Raw genomic sequence first — 17,907 nt, forward strand, 5'->3', positions numbered from 1 at the left:
GCTAATTTTTTGAGGCAGGGGTTTTGTTTTTCAAGAGCTGTATGCCAAAATCATTAGTATTAAAACAATAAAAGACCTGAAATATTTCAGTTGGTGTGCAATGAATCTAAAATATATGACAGTTTAATTTTTATCATTACATTATGGAAAATAATTAACTTTATCACACTATGCTAATTTTTTGAGAAGGACCTGTATAGTTAAAAATAAATACTCAACATTTAAAATGTATACATATTTTAATAAATTACATTGTTTTTAACATTTATATTAGACGCATATTAAATATTTATTCTGATATTATTAATTCTAACCCTATTTATGACGGGTTTCATGCTAAAATGGAACAGGAAATAGGAATTTCCGTGCGTAATTATTCAGCAATGGCAGCGTCTTGTGCAAGCAACAGTCGCAGGATTCCAACGTGCGTTAAACTTTTATCATTCAAAGATTTACCAAAAGGAAGAAACATTTACACTGTAAAGCAAAATGTACAAAACATGACATAAAGTAGTGATTGTCAGGCATTATTTAGTATCATTTATATTCATAAAAAAAGGYGTAGATACATGAAATATTAGCATTTTCATTAAGACAGACCTGAGCTAGAAATAATGTAGAGCATAATATAAAACAAGTGGATATTAAAGTTTATCCACAACACTGTACGAGGTTCAACTATAGTGGAAATAAAGCTTAAAGAGTCAAAACATTCTAACATATTACAGAAGCTGATATGCTGTGGTAATTCTTTTTTTTTTTTTCTTTTTTTATAAAAAAAAATGCAAGACTGAGTTTTAGGACGACATCTGTTTTCCAGGACACAAATGATTCTGACCACAGAATACTGCTTTTCAAAATTCCTGTGAATCCATGGAGTACTCCTGCATCCGCTCCACTACGAAGAAGCACAGAGTCCCGGCAAARCCGAGGATGRCCAGGAGCAGGAGCTGCCACGTCAGCAGAAGGTAGCCGCTGTAGAAGAACGCCGCTGCTGCACTCACAGACTTTAACAGGAAACATAAATTGTATTGTTGGTTGTGAGAAGAAAGAACTGCRAGCTTTGCAACATCTCATCTGTAGCCATGTTTGTCCGACTGTGGAACATGTTACACGGGTGGTAGTTGAGCTACCTCTAGTGGCACTCAGAAGAAATTTTTGGCATTAATTRCAAAGTAAATATGTACAAATTAACTGTGACAAAGTGGACAACAGTGCACTAGGAACARTTTKCTAGGTGTGATGTATGTTTATTTTTACATTGCTCTGAAGTTAGAAAATGGATCTGACAAAGACATCAAACCCAACTTAACCATGTTGGAGTTCCATGTTCCACAACTAACAGTTGATTCCTTCACTTTTTATTTACAGTGGCTATCGCTAACTTTCATGTGAAAGGCAGCCATGTTGAATTTTAGACTCAGGGTTGGTGAGAGTCCTTCACTTTTCCTCGTTGCCATTTTGAATTACAAGACAGTTGAGAATTTCAGCTTCTATGGATACATTATTTTCAGATTTACTACAGTTTTAAAATGTCTGACAAAATTGTGGTAAAGTTTGGGAACCACTGTACTAGTGATGCTGCTTCTGTTTGAATGAAGTAGCATCCTCTCATTTGTCAGATTAAATGTACCTTTTTAAAATAACATTTTGAAAATAACAAGATTGTATTAAATATACTTTTAACTAAGCCCACCTCTGTATTGAAAACACTGTATATACTTTTTTTTTTTTTGGTGTCCTGATGTAATATTCTAATCTTAAATGTGTTTTCATTAGTTGAAAATCTGCATAATTAACAGAATAATGGCCTGAAATAAATGAACTTTTCAATAATCAAATTTTTTTAATATCACTGTAATTGTCCCATATTTTAGCATAATTAGCTTGATGAAATCCGTCTAGTTTTAAAAAAAAATTATAATTAAATGTTTAAAATCATCCAGCAAATTGTAATTTTTGCTAATCTGAGTAAACACAAAAAACAGTTTTTTAAATGAGTATTTCATCTATACTCATTGTAAAAGTGTAATTGTTCCCTAAGTGTTTATTGGACAAAAGTGGTAAAGAACTTTGTGGTTGTTTATTTGATCAGCAGTGGTTTTCACATTTGATGTTTGGACAGCTTTCTCCATTATGAAAGAAAATTATCAAATGCAAACTGCTAAAGAGAAAAAAAAAAGAAAGAAATTTGTATGAAGACAAACAGTTTTTTTTTGTTTGTTTCATAGCACTGCATGCCAGCATAGAGTTAAGACTTGCTCATTATAATACCTTGAAAAACATGCTCCACTATTTGAAAAGCAAGCTTAGAAAATATCACAATTTCCTAGAGGTAATTCTTTTTCAAGATCAACTGTGCTGCAAAGAAAAGAGGGGCGAGGTGAAGATTTGCCTTTCTGACACCTTCCATCCCTATTAATGAGGCTTCAGCTGAATTTATTTCACACTTGACAGGACAACATTTTGACTGAGCTTCGCTCGGCTCTGCTAACAACGTCTGAGAATTGGCAATCGAGGATTACCTGGATGAATTTAAAGATGGCGAAGGCGGGCGTGCTTTGTTCGGCGTAAACATAGCCCAGGATGCTGTAGAGCTGCGTGTTGAAGCAACTATCTCCGAGTCCAAGCAGGAAGGAGCACAGCAGGGCAATGGATGCACTGAAGGAGAAAACACAGTGCTTATTAATAACATGACATGAATAACAACCGGCTGTGCAGCAGCTCGAATTCCCTCCTGTTAAATAACGAGAGGAACCACCTACGATGGGCTTAGAAATGGATTTTTCTTTGTGGTGGATTCAACGACGACAGGCGCGTCGTCTGGGATGTTGAGGAAAATCAGGTAGGAAGCGATGAAATGGACGACCATCCCGAGAAACACCACCGAGGTTCGTCTGAAGCGGCTGTTCTTGCACAGCAGTCCAAACAACCCCCCACCTGGTGGGACAGGGAGAACTTCCGAGAACCTCTCGTGGGGATTTTTAAATCTCTGTGAGCAGCGCGCTGACCCACCTACTATTTCTCCGATGCCCACCACGATCCCAGAGATCCCAATCAGGCCTTTGGCCGCTTCTCCAAAGTGGGCAGTCGCGCCGATGCACGTCCCGTACACTCCGCTGTAGAAAGACAGCTCGAGCCCTGGACAAACCGGGACGGTGTGTTTTCAGCTCCAGCTTCAAGCATTTCACAACAGGCAGGACGATTTTCTACGTTTTCCCCTACCGCTGTAGACCATGCAGGGGCTCAGGAGCATTATAGTTTTTGTCTTCAATAGATGCAGGATGGTTTCTGTAAGAAAAGAAAAAATAGAATCCAATGCACTCATTTGAATTGCTAATGAAGCCTTTTTTTTTTTTTTTTTTTTTTTTGAACAAATATGCCTCGTTTACTGCTTCACAAAGCGTGGATTAAAATGCAGACATTAAAGCCCAATTTTCTCCTTAGAATTAAAGTTCTGTGCTGGAAGAGGATGGGAGGGGAAAAAAAAAAAAAAACGAGCCAAAGAGCCACATTTAAATGCAGAAAGGAAAGCACCCAGGAGAGGCTTCCATTCAGGCTGATAGAGAAATCTAGATTTTAGGGCAGAAATCCCAGTAGGTTTGTTTATGTATGCCTTGATGCCCTTTCTGACATGAATCAGCATGCATCTTTGATAAACCCGATATCTTTCGAGGCAGGTGCACACAAGTCTACGTGTGCACAAGATACACACGAGACAAAGAGCAATCAGATCATCCAAACAACCCGGGGCAGCACTGAAAGCGGGAGCAACTGCGGCAGAGTTTCCAGTTGACAAACAGAGAGATAATCTGAGATAAACTCGCGCTAAGGCACTGTCTGTGTACTCTGTCGCGTCGCAGGGAGATTTTTATCCACATGAAAGCAAGTTTTACTTGAAGAAAAACAAAACTGCCTGCCTAGCTGCAGAATGGAAGCAGTCAGATGTGACGCAAATACAAATCACCAGGAAACAAAAGGAAAATGTCAAGTTTTTTTGGTTTGTTTTTTTTTCGTGGGGGGGGGAGGGGAGAGGAGATGGGCGGAAGCCGGGGAGGGAGGGGATGGTTAGATCTCTAATGGTTTCAGATCAGCTGTGAAAAACTATTGGGTGAAAAAAGCACAGCATTGTGRTGCCATCAGTCATTTTGGGCCTCATTTGCAACACAGAGCTCAAGATAAAGACTGTAGTGATCACCAAAATTAAATAAATGTAAGAATTTTTTTTTTGTTGTTTCATAAAGTACTTAGTGTTTTAACAGAACACTAAGTTCTGTTAAACAGAACACTAAGTTCTGTTAAAACAGAACTTAATGTTCTGTTTCTCAGTGAAAAGAAATAATGTTTGGGTTTATATGTTAACAACACATTCTCAGAATTATTCTTTTTTTTGTAATCCTAATTAACTTTAATTATATACACTGTGTCCCTTAAATGCAGCAGTTGGTGTATTGTATTTTGAGTGTATCTCAATAAATATAAATATTATCAACTCATTTTATTAAACCCACATAAAGTGATAATGCCTAATAAATGAGACAGATTTATTAAAACTAGAGTAAAATATGCTTCAGTTATTTTTGATCATTTTCTACCACATTTTCCTTTCACTCAACTTTCCACTAATATCATGGCACACAGAACTTTGTRAACAGTCAACTTCTCTATCAATAACTTTTCATGAATATGGTCTGGACAACTGTCAAGTCAGCAGTCTTATAATTGTGTAGGCCATAAAATAATATTCCAACCTTTGATTTAAGTGYGTATTCAACGTGAAAGAAAGTGTAAAGTTARGAAAGAAATCACTTTAGCACAACCATTTGCACCTCCAACAATAACTATACAACTCAAACCTGTTTTTTTATTTATTTTTTTTATTTTAATGAATCAGATTAGAGAGTAACCCGGCCGTAACCTCCTTGTTTCCCCCTGGGGCATAAATACTGACAGAGGTTCATAAAAAGTCAATTTTTCTTAGCTAGTCTTCAAAATGGGAAAGAGAAGAGAAATCACAGTCAAATATGAATAAACAGTTTAAAACAACTTAAGCTCTTGCAGAGAAACCTGGATGAAGATGGAGGTYTATTTTGCTGCACTTAAAACAAATGTTAAGTTTGCTGTAAGAGAAATGCAGCAGTTTCCTTAMGTGTCAGATTATGTCTTTGGAAAAAAAGATGTTTTTATATTTGGATTTTTTTTTTTTTTTTCAACTTTTTTACCTGGGATTCAAATATTTGTGGAGAGCACTGTAAGTAAGGGATTTTCTCAGTTGAACTCATGTCGCTTTTACTGCATTTCTGATCCTGTGCAATAAAGTCTAAATAAAAACTTACGGAACTCCGTTTTGGTGTCCTGCAGAGCGGTGTTTGCTCTGTTCTTGTACCTAAACAGCAGAAGAGACATGGATGTKAAACTTCTGCAATGCTCAAAGKGATCAACAGAAATAAATTACACAGAGAAATGCATGGATTTACTCCAGAGAGGAAACACGAAGTGAACTACATCTCTAAGAGAGCTCGGTTTCTTTATGGAAAATATTTTTCTCGTCTGACTTTCAGTTGTCTTTCTTTTCAGGTTCTCGTCTACATTTGTGAAAATTAAAACACGCCTGGAAAAAAAAAAAAAAACACATATTGAGGGCCTTTCTTGCCACACTTAACAGTTCTCCATCTTAGCCGGCTAGGATCTGCCTGATTGCAGCGTACTCTTCCTGAGTGCCGTCACTGGGCTCGACTCGGTCAAAATAAAAAAAATAAATAAAACATGGACAAAAAAAAAAACAATTCCAGTGTAATTTTTTTGAAGGACAAATCCGGTTCCAAATTTCCGCAAAGCTGTACCATTACGTTCATCTTGAGAAACACTTGGAAAATCCAAGACGGGCAATTTGGAGGAAAAATCATTTTTGGGAAGGTTTTATCAAAGAGAAAAGAAAAAAAAAAAGTAAATTCACAACTGTTTCCTCTTTGATTCGACCTCAGTACATTCTGGTTGATTTTGTAAGACCGCGGGGTAAGAGGTGTAATTATCTAAAGTACGGTCCTTTACATTGTGCGCGTTGAGAGCAGCGACTGCCCTTCCTCTTCAGACTGCAGCTCCTCTTCACGATGACTCGTCCTCAGCACCAGGAAGCTGAGCGTGCCAAGGATGGAGGAGACCAGCAGGAACAGAAAAATATTCCTCCTGCTGCTGTCTGAGATGAAAATAAACGGCTTTAATAAAAGGCGACAGACATTTTAAGACCGCCGAGCTGAGACAGATTTATAATTACCAGCCAGTCGTATAATCCTGCGCGACGATAATTTACTTGCATCATCGTGCAACATTTTTGCTTTTAGAATCAAAACGGTAATTAGCCGAGTCTGACTTCACCTGATATTTCTGATTTTCCGTCCCAGTCGAGGTAAATGTAGAGATTCCCAAACAGCATGCTGCAAATGAAAGGGACTCTATTAATGAATGGGGGAAAAAAAAGAAAAGAAAAAAAAAAAAGCTTCTATTGTCTTTTTGATCATTAGCACAGCTGGCCTGTTTGTTTTCACCCGTCCATAAATATGCCGCCCACTTTCCCTGTAGGGAGCTTTTAAATCAAGCCTGCTGTACAAGTACACACTGCCCACAATTGCTCTTTATATATTATACAGTGCACTGTATATTCACTACATGCCATGTTATCCCAGTGTCAGCATTCTGTGTGAAGTTTATGGAGCGTGGCACCCACAGAAATCCCCACAATGAAATGTAAAATGTAGCCTGTGCTTGTCGTTACATAAAAAAGAACAAATGTTGTCTCTCTGAAAAGTCCCATAAAGTAACACATCAGCTGCCATCATGCAAACACTGCCACTGAGCAGCAGTGACTCTGGCCATGTGTCATTTTGAGCATGGTCCTAGGTGGAGCTGTTTTCTTTTTTCTTCCAATGTTTTCATCTGTTCATTGATTTAAAAAAAAATAATAATAATAATAAATGAATTAATCTACTATTCCTCCACACTCATGCGAGCGAAAAGCACGCAAGTCTGAGGAAAATACAAAAAACTTACTGCAGTGCAGTATTTTGTAGCTGAAATAAAGATTAGAGATATTCTAGAATGGATTGCGACTTGACGTGAAGGAGATTGATTTTATTTGATGTTCACCAGGAGTTCTGCCAAGGAGGAAAAAGGCCTGGGCAGTGGCAGATCCTTTATACTCGCATACCCAGCGCTGTTTCCTTCTCAGCTAAATCTGTGCTAAAACATAATTTTTATTTTTATTTTTTTGTGGGAATGGGGATAATTAGAAAGACTTTGTGAAACGTATGCATTTGTTTATTTATGAATTTATTTTGTGGCGTAAAGATGTTGAAGTTCTGTTGTGGCCTTGAGCTGTTGTGTGCCACAGTGAGATTAAGATTACGCATGACCTCCGTCTGGGGACCCCGTGTGAAAACACTGTGGAATACACAAAGCCTAATTAAATTTCAGCAACGCACATTTGCAGAATTATATTTCAGAATAAAGAAAATAAAAAATAAATCTTGCACTTCAATTATCGGTCAGTAGTTAGACAGGATGTACAAGTGAGAGGAATTTAAGAACCACTGTTACCTTGCTTAGAAGAGGTAAGAATCTCCTTAGAGTTAAAAAAAAAATCCTAAATATTTAATGGACTCTTGTCCATCACTTAATTTTCATGTTTGTCAGTATTCAATTTTTCTTTATTTCCCTTCTACTTGTTTAAAAATGACCTTTTTTAATTAAATCTTTTTATTTTTAAGGTGCTTTTCAGGCAGCAGGCCGTGATTAAATAATATGACTTCCTCTGTTCTCACAGATGTCTTAATAATTATTCAGGCAATTTAAGAATGAGGAAAAAAATCTCATCAACTTTCATGATAATTATAACCGGTCTGTGTAAGTTTTAAGCATTTTACCCTTTAAACATAACCCATAATCTGTATGCATCAAGCCTCTTTTCTGCTTTTTGGAGCTTAAAAGCTGTGACCTTTAATTGATGTTTTTCCACTTGGTGGATTAGTGTAATTTAAATGTAAAAAAAACGATGAGCAAGTTGTTAAGTGAACCATTTGAAAAATTATGTTTGAGTGGTAGAAAATGTTACCTACATTAATTTTATTTTTAGAAATAATGAATATCTGCCCATGGTGAGGTTTTCACATAAATAAGCGAGGTTTCCAAAAAAAAAAAAAAAAAAAAAAAAAAAAAAAGTTCCATTAAATATCTAGATCTATTTGTGTCTTTGATTAAATATCCGTATACATGTGGTCCCCTTCCAGGAACCCCGGTGAGGAGAAGCAGAGGTTATTCATGACTGCTAACAGTGACATTCTGTGTTTGTGTTTGCAGCCTGTGAGCCACTGAATCATAAGTTTATTATGGCCGCGATCATCCCTGCAGAGTCAGATTAGCATTGCCCTATTGGGAGCTTTGGCACAGGTGACAGCCAATGTAATTATAATACTAATTCAATTTGCAAATTGGAGCAAACACAAATTAGCTGTCCAAGCCGGCGTGCATGAGAAATGGGCCAAATCCAAGAAACGAGAAGGGCCAAATCTTGCTCGCTGTGCTTTTAAGGAGCTTTGATGTGTTTAGTTTTAACAAAGAGAGAGAGAGAGAGAGAAAGAGATAGAGAGAGACTAATGGCAGCAACGTCTTTTATTAAAATCTGATTATGGTAAATGAAGAGCAAAGAAACACATCCTGCCGAGACGTAATGTGTTCTGGACAGGAATTCTGGCAGCTTGAGTACAATTGAGTCCTGGATAAATGTAGAGCCTTAGCATTAAGAATTAAGAAAACATTGAAAAATAAAAGTTCCTCCAATTTTAGGAACACATTACACAACGTGGACCAATTAAAAACTGGTACGAGGAATCTTAAATTCCCAAACACAACAAAAGTTGCTCTCACATTAATTCTTCCGTACAATAATTCAAATTCTGAAATAATATGTGCTTTGAGCAAACCTTAAAATATGGACCAGAATTACAGCATGCATGCTTTCCCATTTTGACTGAGCCTGGAGTGTAAACGTGTAGCTTACCTGCACTGTAGTAGACCCCAGAACAAGCCGGTGTTCCTGTTGATGGTGGAGGCTTCGGAGTTTTCCACCAGGAAGTGCCCCTGCGCCGTCCAGAGCACTGCACGACGCAGAGGGGGGGGGGGGGGGGGGGGGGAAGATATTCACCACTCAGTTGCTGACAAGAAGGGATAAATGATGCTGGTGTGTAAGTAAGTAAAGCATTCAAATATTCAGTGGCCAAAAGATTAAAAAAATAATAATAATAAAAAATGCAACTCACTGCAGTGTTGTGAGGCAGCATTAAATAAGAAAACTTAAAAACAACTGCTCCAAATTGTTTTTTTTGTGTGTGTGTGTTACTCCTTTAAATAGTAAGTAGATGTTATTCTCTGTATTTTCACCAACATTTATGAGTAAACTCAAGACGCTCTGTGTTACTTGGAGACACAGTTCCTAACCCATTTAGGTTCTAATTCAGGATACACTGTTTATAGCATCGTCGTATTCCAGGCGCAATAATCCCTGCACGCATGATTAACCACAACTTTGATTCTTCTTTTTATTTTATTATTATTATTTTTTTTTTTTTACCGCAGACAAACAGAGCTTCCATGGGCTGCAGTAGCCCAAGGCAAGCATGCTGAACTATTTACAAGCTTTACATTTCTTCAGCTATTCTTAATACCCTGTATGCTGTTTCACTACGATTTCTCAGTAAGAGTAATTAAGCTTACAGAAAAATACAAAAAAGTACAGCTGCTTCAGGTCTTTTAATTTATATAAATAGAGGGTTGGTGAAAAGTTTACATAAACTCATTATTGGGAATGATTAATTTTAGGTTTTCAAGATAGTTTAATTTTGACCACAGACTTTTTGTGGCCATCAACAGGCTTCTGACAGTTCTGGCTGGATATTTGACCACTCTTCTATTGAGGGTTTCTTTCTATACTTTCTGTCATTTTGAGACGGACCTTGCGTTTTGAGCACAGTCTGCAAATTTTCCAACAGATTTGAGGATCTGGGATAGCCTTTCTATTTCTATATTCAGTACCAATATGTCCATTTCGAAACCAGTTTGGTGTGTGTTTCATATTATTGTCCTTTTTGTACACCCAACTGGGCCTGAGCTGCAAACATCTGCAGCAAATTGTCACTCTCGAAGGAAGGAGATTGGTTAAGATGCTTCAGAACAGACGGGAAGCCAAAAAGACTGCGGCACGTTTATTCAAAACTGGAAGAGTCCAGGTTACCGCCCGTCTCTGTCCACTGAGAAGTAGTGAGGTTTTTAAACTGACACTTTCAAGCGCAACTAAAATTTTCTGACAAAAATTGAGCTGTTTGGTAAATATAAGAAAAACTATGTTCAGATGAGTCTTTCAAACACGAGAACACTGAGCCATGTCAGGCATGGAGGTGGTAGCATCATGCTGAGGGTCTGATTTGCTTCAAGTGCACCAGTGCATTGCACAAAGGAATAACAAACCTTCCAATACAAATTCATAACTAACCAAAATATAGTGAGAGAATTTATGAAATGGGAACTTACATGCTGCTCCTACACCGATGAGAACAGAGGTCAGGTAAAATGACCAGGTAGAGGGCATGATGAACACTGCAATGTAACCACTAAACAAAAGCACAGCCGTGAGCCACATGTTTTGAGCACATGTGTCCTCCTTACTTCTCTTTCTCTGCTCTGCACAGCCGAGTTTACCTGTAAAGTAGGCCACTCAAAAACATGGTGAGTTTCGCTCCAATAACTGTAACAACAGTTGGTGCAAGCAGATTGGAGAACGAGAAAACTCCGTAGATGATCCCTAGACTGCAGAAGAAGCAAAGAAAATACAGTTAGCATCTTTATGCGTTTTGAATTTGGTGAAATAATTTTTTTCTTTCTTTCTTTTACCTGTGGTAACCACTTCCGCTGAAAGATGAATTGTTCAGACTTTTCACCACAGTTTGCTGAAAGGAAAATAAAAAATAAAAAATACAAGAAAAAAATGAATTAGGGTTGTCAAAAGAGTTCAGAGCCTGTTTAGCCTCAGGTCGTTCATCCTGTTTGATAATTTCACTGACCATTGAAGAAAATCAGAAACACGAGATGCGCCTGACTAACTCCTCTGACTCCCATTTCCTTCACTTTACAAAAAAAAAAACAGCAGCAGACCGATTGTCTTATTTATGCTTTCATTTATAAAAGCCGTAGCTATAGTACATAAGTAATAGCTGCGAGGTTGGTCGTGTTGATTTGTAACACAAGATTTCATTTTTGAGACACTGTTTTGATTAAAATACATCTTCAATCTGCAAAATTAGCGCTTGAGGAATCCACAGTACAAACTAAAAAGCACCATGGTAGACAGATGATAGGTTTTGAACTTACTTCAACGTTCCCACAGGTGGTGAAGGCGGTGAAAATGAACAGAAATCCTACACCCAAAACCACAACGTTGTAAGTCCTTCTGTCTGCCATTGTCTTCTTTTGTTTTTCCTCCTAATACATTATAAGTATTCGTGCTTTTAACGTCCTCTGTCGATGAAATTCCACCTACAACTCTTAAATCCTGGAGGACCCGAGTGTCTCCATTTTTACGAAGTTTACTAACTGCTTAGTTATAGTTTTATTCGCAAACAGCAACCAGAGGAGCACWGAGAAGATGCAAATAGAAAAGCAACAGTGAAGCACTGTACACGAGAACACTTCCTTCCTATTATACGAAGTACACATGACAACTTGTGACTTTAATTACAAGCAGTTTTTTCCGCTCATTTTCCTTTTCACTCAGACTTTTTCTTTCGTCGTCATGAGGACGGTCGTGACAGTTGTTCTGGGTTCTGCCTCTTCTTCTGTCCGAGTAATTTGTGGTGATTTAGGCTGATTTGTGTTTGCTGCCGTCCGGAGGTGGCCACGGGGAACGTACCTTCAAGAAAATTACTGGACATTTGCAAAATATGAATAAAAACTTCAACAATTACAAAACAATTATTGTGTTACAAAGTAATGTGAGATTTATACAACATGCTCTTCTGTGTATTGTGAATCTATTTAGCTGTCAGTTTTGAGAATCCAAAGTGTTTAAAAGCAAAGAAGTGAAAATGAGATATTATTCCAGTAGGCTGGCTATCATTGTCATTTTTGAAATAGTTGTATGGCTTTTTTATATATTTTCAAGCGGTTGGCAAAAACATCTGATTTTATTTTGAATTCCAAGATATTTTCAAAGACGAAAAACAAGATTAAAAGTTCCATCGTTCGATGTCTGTCTTGGCTGCTACAGTGCAAAGATGCGCAAAATAACAAGAGTGTGCGCTGTCACTTACTTCCGCCTTCACATCCACGTTTTCCAGATGTGACTACTACGTACATGTCTACATTTAGTTTCAAATTATTTCTTTAAAAATCTATTTTTAACAAAGATTATTTCATGGTTCTCATTTTCCCAATTAAACTGACAACAAAGTTACACATATTTGTAAGTTATACATATTTTCCACGTAAAACATTCTCCAAATGCGCATGCGCGTTTCTATCATATCCGTTTTATGATAAATTGTCTACAAAGGGTTTAACTAAGTCAAGTTTGCGTAACTGTATTTTTATACATATATTTTGAACAATTAAATTATATTAACACATTTTTGCCATCCATATTAATTTATTGGCGTGCCATAATTAACTTATTTTAGACATAGTGGTATCGGAGTCATCCTGCTTCCTGTATCCTCTTTGCCACAAACCGACAGATTGTACACAATCATCATGGCGACGCAGGATGGTGGGTATAGAGAAAATTTAGCAAAAATACACAAAACATTTTTAGTTTACGTTTATGTTGTAGCAATAAAATGTCACGTATGTCTAATTTAGTCTTTGAAACATGCTGTTATTATTAGACGGTGATGTAAATGTGCGTTTCTCTGCTACGTTTTTTCTGTAAATGTTCAGCAGCGGTCCTGCTAGCAAACGTTAACGATAGCTAACATCAGTTACATTTATCTATATTTGACGACAGCTGCTATTAAGGTCGAAAGCATTAACAAGTGTGAGCATTTGACCGTAAATTATCATTACATAAATAAGACAATTAAAGACAGTTAACGAAAGTACTGGAATTCCATGCAATAGCTCACGGTAATGTGACTACTTTGGCTAAAATCCTCAGTTTTTGGGTGTTTGGTTTTTTTTTGTTGCTTTGTCTGCCATAATTGCATAATTTACGTTTGTTTATTTTGTTTTTAAAAAAAATTCGTTCATGGTACAAAACGCTGTGGTGACTTTAATTAAATGTGAGCGATAGAAAGAGCTAGAAAGACCTAGAGAGTGAATGCGGCTGAGGAGGGAAAAAAAACTCTACCTTAGGAACCTTCAATGTGTTATCTAAAAAAACATCCTCATACTTTATATGTTCAGATGAGCAGAGGAATCTCAAGCAGTACTCAAATAGATTATCATGAAGACCCACTGACTGTATATGCACACTGCTACTATAATCTTGAAACATTTTTGCATAGCATAAAAAATTTAGAATTTAGTTTTAGGAGAAAAAAAAAAAGTCAACCAACTAGTCAGATGTTTTTTTCTACAGAAAGTTCAGTGTTTTGTTTGATCAAAGGCAGTAAACTCAAGAGGCCCAGAATCCCATTTTCTCTTGGAATTCAGTGTTTCACGGGACATCAGTAGTTCAGTAAACAAGATAACAAATGTGTTTGCTCTAATTATGAGTTAAAATATTCTTAATTGGTAGACTTAATAGCTCCCCTTTCAGAATAACATGCCACATATGTTAATTAGGATTATGATTACTGGCCAAACGTGTGGTATGGTGGAAAACTCCTGGTTGTTTTACCTCATTGCCATGTACTTGGATGGTTTTACCTCATTTCTTTATGTGTGGAAATGAGTTGTCTGCCACAAGATGTTTCTAAATTTCTATCTGGTTTTATAAGCAACCATTTAAAGTGCTGAAGCTCTTGTAGACTATGCTCAAAAGTAGTAAAGCTCTTGTGAGGTGTTTTCCCTTTCAGCGCTCAGTAATATGGATAAGTGGTATGGGCTTAAACATTTGCATTTTATTTGTTGTTGATTTAGACATTTATCACACACTTTGATCTAAAATTAAAACTTACCCAGTTTTAGTAATCAAATTTGATCATAACACTGTGCTGACTTTAGTGTTTTGTCTGTAGTTACTTGTAGTAACTAAATATTTGTTTTACTCTTTCTTCAGTCTTAAATAACAGTCATAAACATTTTCTCTGGAATAGACCGTGTTCCGCTGACACATATTCCAGGAATTCTTGTTTCATTTTACTTGAATAAATACAAACCGGATGCTTTTGCAGGAGATGACGGAGCCGTAATGGACACTGAGACTGAGGCAAAGCCAACAGAAGCCGAGGCATTTGGTGAAAATGTGGAAAAGGCCGACGCAGAATCTACATCCCTCACAGATGCAGGAAATGCCACAACTCAGGACTCTAGTATTAGCAATGGCGACGACGCAGACGACAAGCAGGAGACAGTGGACTTGAAGATTATCTGGAGCAAGAACAAATACGACCTGAAAATTCCTGTCGACAGTACCGGAGCCAAGCTAAAAGAGAGGATCCATGCGCTCACTGGTAGGAGTGTGAAATTGTTTAAATGACTTTTTTTTAAATTACTTTTTATGACAAACATTGTCGGCTAGGAACTGAAGGAGTTCTCGCGTTGTTTTTAGGTCTTCCACCAGCAATGCAGAAAGTGATGTACAAAGGACTGCTTTCAGAGGACAAGACGCTACGTGACATAAAGGTTACAAACGGGGCAAAAATAATGGTGGTCGGATCTACAATAAATGATGTATTGGCTGTTAACACACCGAAAGAGGTTGTTCAGCAGGAAGTTAAAGCCGAGGAAAACAAGAAGGAACCCTTATGCAGGCAAAAGGTAAGATTTTTTTCAACAGCACTGTTAAACATTGAAGTTGTATGGATTGTTTTAAAAACCCGCATTGTGTCTTCAGCAACACAGGAAAGTACTGGACAAAGGTAAACCAGAAGATATAATGCCAGCTATCAAAGGAGCAAAGGTGAGGGGTGACGATTAGAGCTCATTCAGGTTGTCTACAGCTGTCCAGCATATGTTTTGTCTTTCAAGTGAACTTACAAGGGATTAATAGCTCCTTTGTCGTACCAACAGGAACGATTACCAACAGTGCCTTTATCCGGAATGTTTAACAAATCCGGAGGAAAAGTAAGACTCACATTCAAACTGGAGCAAGATCAGCTGTGGATCGGAACAAAAGGTGACGTTATGACTCCTGACTGAGGTCCCAGTGGTGCAGAGATGCTGGCTATGTTGATGCAGTTCTGCTTATGCTTATGCTTTCTCACTTGCAGAGAGAACAGAGAAAGTTCCAATGGGCTCTATTAAAAATGTAGTGTCCGAACCCATCGAAGGCCATGACGACTATCACATGATGGTAACTATCGTTGTTGCTCTCTGCATGTCAGATTTATGATTTAGCTGTAAAGTAAAATAAAAGAAAAATCTAATACTCAGAGCTAGCTGATGTGTGTTTGGGCTATACTACCCAGAAAAGTTCAGAAGGTAAGATTGTTTTATTTACTTACAGAGAAGGATGGAGCTCAGCTGTATTTTCTAAGTAAAAAGTATTTKKAGGRTGTGAAAAGCTGTTGTAGCTTTTCCAGGAAAGCTTTGAGGGAGTTGTGTGCATCATTGAGTCATAATTTTCAGTGTTTTTGGGAGGAATATTCTCAGGAAAGGCTCTTTTAAGATAAAACTAGTAGTGTGGCATTATAAAGAACTCTGTCAAAGATATGTGTCTCATAGCTTTGCACATATGGAAATAATCAACCACRGGATTTGCTTTATGAATCACAGACTAGGGTCATTATTGCAGTGAAGTACTTTTCTTGGAACATATCTAGTATCTGTGCATGTATGACTTATAAAACTTCTTAATTAATCATCAGCWCCACCTTACTGAACACGTTAAGTTTAATAGCAGACGGAATAAATGTCTTGTTTAACTGGTTCAGGTTTTGGAYCACAGTATGTACATTTGATCAGTAACACAACCCGGATGCATGATAGCAGAAATATTGAATCCGATTCTAGAATCACAGCTCTGCTTTGAGTTTAAACATCCTAAYGAATGAAATGTGCTGCACGGAGCTCAGAGGKGAGAGAATTAAATGTTGTACGTTGTGCATTCTGTTACAGCATTTCAGAAAAAACAAATACACATATGTATATATAATGTGGTAGTTTGCTGCTTCCGGTCGTGGACAGTAGGTTGTGGTTGATGGAGCAATAAAGTCTACTATGTACCAGAAAACCCAGAAATAATCCTTCAGTTTATAACCTTAAGCTCAGTCACAGTTKGGGTTATGCAGGAAGACGGGTATCTAAAGCAAACCAGCTATCATGTAAAAAATWATTCTACAAAATGGCCTTCTATTTGCARTCCAGGTCTGTTAAATGGATTCATATTATGATAGAACACATAATGTATGCTAAMAAACATTGTTTCAGTGGTGGGATGGTAGGCCCGAAGGCATGCAACAAGATGTTTCCTTGTACTGATTGTAGGCTTGATGAAGTCTGGGTTGTGACAGATCTGAAGACACAACGATAAGAACCAGTTGGACATACAGTCCTTTGTCACTGTATTCAGTAACACTGAGGTTTTCRCTCTGAAGACTTAAACAAGAGGCATAACATATAAAAACAAATAATGTCAGTCATGTGGGTAAGCTGTCGTATTCCTTGTGATCCCAAAATTCCTCACCAGTTTATCTTCCACTTCTGCAGGCTTTTCAGTTGGGTCCAACGGAAGCCTCTCAGTATTGGGTCTACTGGGTGCCTGCACAGTTTGTCGATGCAATCAAAGACACAGTCCTTGGAAAATGGCAGTATTTCTAATGTGCCTCTTTTTTTGACAATGATGAACTGGGATGGAGAGGAGGAGCCAATAAAAAAAAATCAAATAAAATAAAAAAAAAAACTGGAGACTAAAGTGAGGCTTGAGGAACAGTTGGGAAGCTTTTTGAAGGAAACTGACGGATGCCTGTGGACTAACTATCTTGTTTTTAGGTTAAAGGTGCACTATGCGGCAGCATACCATTTCTCAGCCCTGTTGATCAATGTTTTCAGCAAATCCAAGGGAAAATTAAAAAAAATGTACAGAAATTGCTAACACTTTTTCTTCAGTTATTCTTAAAAATAAATAAAATTTATTTAATGAAATAAATGCACCCTGAGTTGTTTGACTCATTTGGTTCCTTTTGAATTGTGCCTGCTTTTTGAAACACAATAAGGGTCTGATTGAGGTTTGATATAGATCCGAAATGGAGTTTTCCAATTTGGCTTAGTTGTTTTGCTTTTTGCATATTTGCTTTCTTGAAATTAAAGTCTTATACATTACAACAAAAAACGGGGAGAAAATTGTCGAATTTGTGCTTGAATTACAGAGCTTTTTTTTTTTTTTAGGTTTTCTGAGAACCTCTTCTGCTTCAACAAATTATGTACAGAAAAGAGGAAACAAAATTGCATCTACAAACCGCAGTAGAAGGGTTAAGATTGGTCAAACCAACTTGCTTTATATTTAAGAAATGAATTAATCAGGACTACAGCATCAAACAAAACTACATGAATTACTATCTTATTCTTTCAGTGTGGAATAGGAGCGTCAGGAACAACTGTATGTTTTAAGATACCAGTTTGGACTTTTGAACTAAGATTTTGAATTTATGTGTACATCTGTTAATAATAATTTGCTACACTGTAGGCATTTGATTTCATTCAGATATATAGATGCATCTCAATAAACTACATACTTGAAAAATTAAACTCGGATTTATTATGCAC

At 37.2% G+C, this 17,907-nt stretch overlaps 2 protein-coding genes across 4 annotated transcripts; one reads left to right on the forward strand and one right to left on the reverse strand.

Annotated features, from left to right (window-relative positions):
- Positions 1–417: 417 nt before the first annotated feature.
- Positions 418–11,896, reverse strand: LOC103468682 (UNC93-like protein MFSD11). Of its 2 annotated transcripts, XM_008415924.2 has the most exons (13): positions 11,416–11,896; positions 10,939–10,994; positions 10,747–10,854; positions 10,579–10,658; positions 9,053–9,149; positions 6,376–6,434; positions 6,052–6,196; positions 5,337–5,386; positions 3,226–3,291; positions 3,016–3,141; positions 2,766–2,940; positions 2,526–2,661; positions 418–1,007 (listed from the first exon to the last, which is right to left on the reverse strand). In XM_008415924.2, exons 1-13 carry the CDS (start codon positions 11,503–11,505, stop codon positions 855–857), a joined length of 1,341 nt encoding a protein of 446 aa, XP_008414146.1. In that variant the 5' UTR covers positions 11,506–11,896; the 3' UTR covers positions 418–854. The 2 variants fall into 2 exon arrangements, with proteins under 2 accessions (XP_008414146.1, XP_017161783.1); XM_017306294.1 differs by having other exon boundaries at positions 2,766–3,141.
- Positions 11,465–17,294, forward strand: ubfd1 (ubiquitin family domain containing 1). 2 transcript variants are annotated; one of them, XM_008415926.2, is made up of 7 exons: positions 11,465–11,484; positions 14,376–14,654; positions 14,753–14,961; positions 15,038–15,103; positions 15,214–15,319; positions 15,414–15,496; positions 16,852–17,294. In XM_008415926.2, exons 2-7 carry the CDS (start codon positions 14,393–14,395, stop codon positions 16,960–16,962), a joined length of 837 nt encoding a protein of 278 aa, XP_008414148.1. In that variant the 5' UTR covers positions 11,465–11,484; positions 14,376–14,392; the 3' UTR covers positions 16,963–17,294. The 2 variants fall into 2 exon arrangements, with proteins under 2 accessions (XP_008414148.1, XP_008414147.1); XM_008415925.2 differs by lacking the exon at positions 11,465–11,484 and adding an exon at positions 12,639–12,808.
- The last annotated feature ends 613 nt before the right edge of the window (positions 17,295–17,907 follow it).

This window comes from Poecilia reticulata, linkage group LG8 (assembly GCF_000633615.1).
Source record: "Poecilia reticulata strain Guanapo linkage group LG8, Guppy_female_1.0+MT, whole genome shotgun sequence".
Taxonomy (NCBI): Eukaryota; Metazoa; Chordata; class Actinopteri; order Cyprinodontiformes; family Poeciliidae; genus Poecilia; species Poecilia reticulata.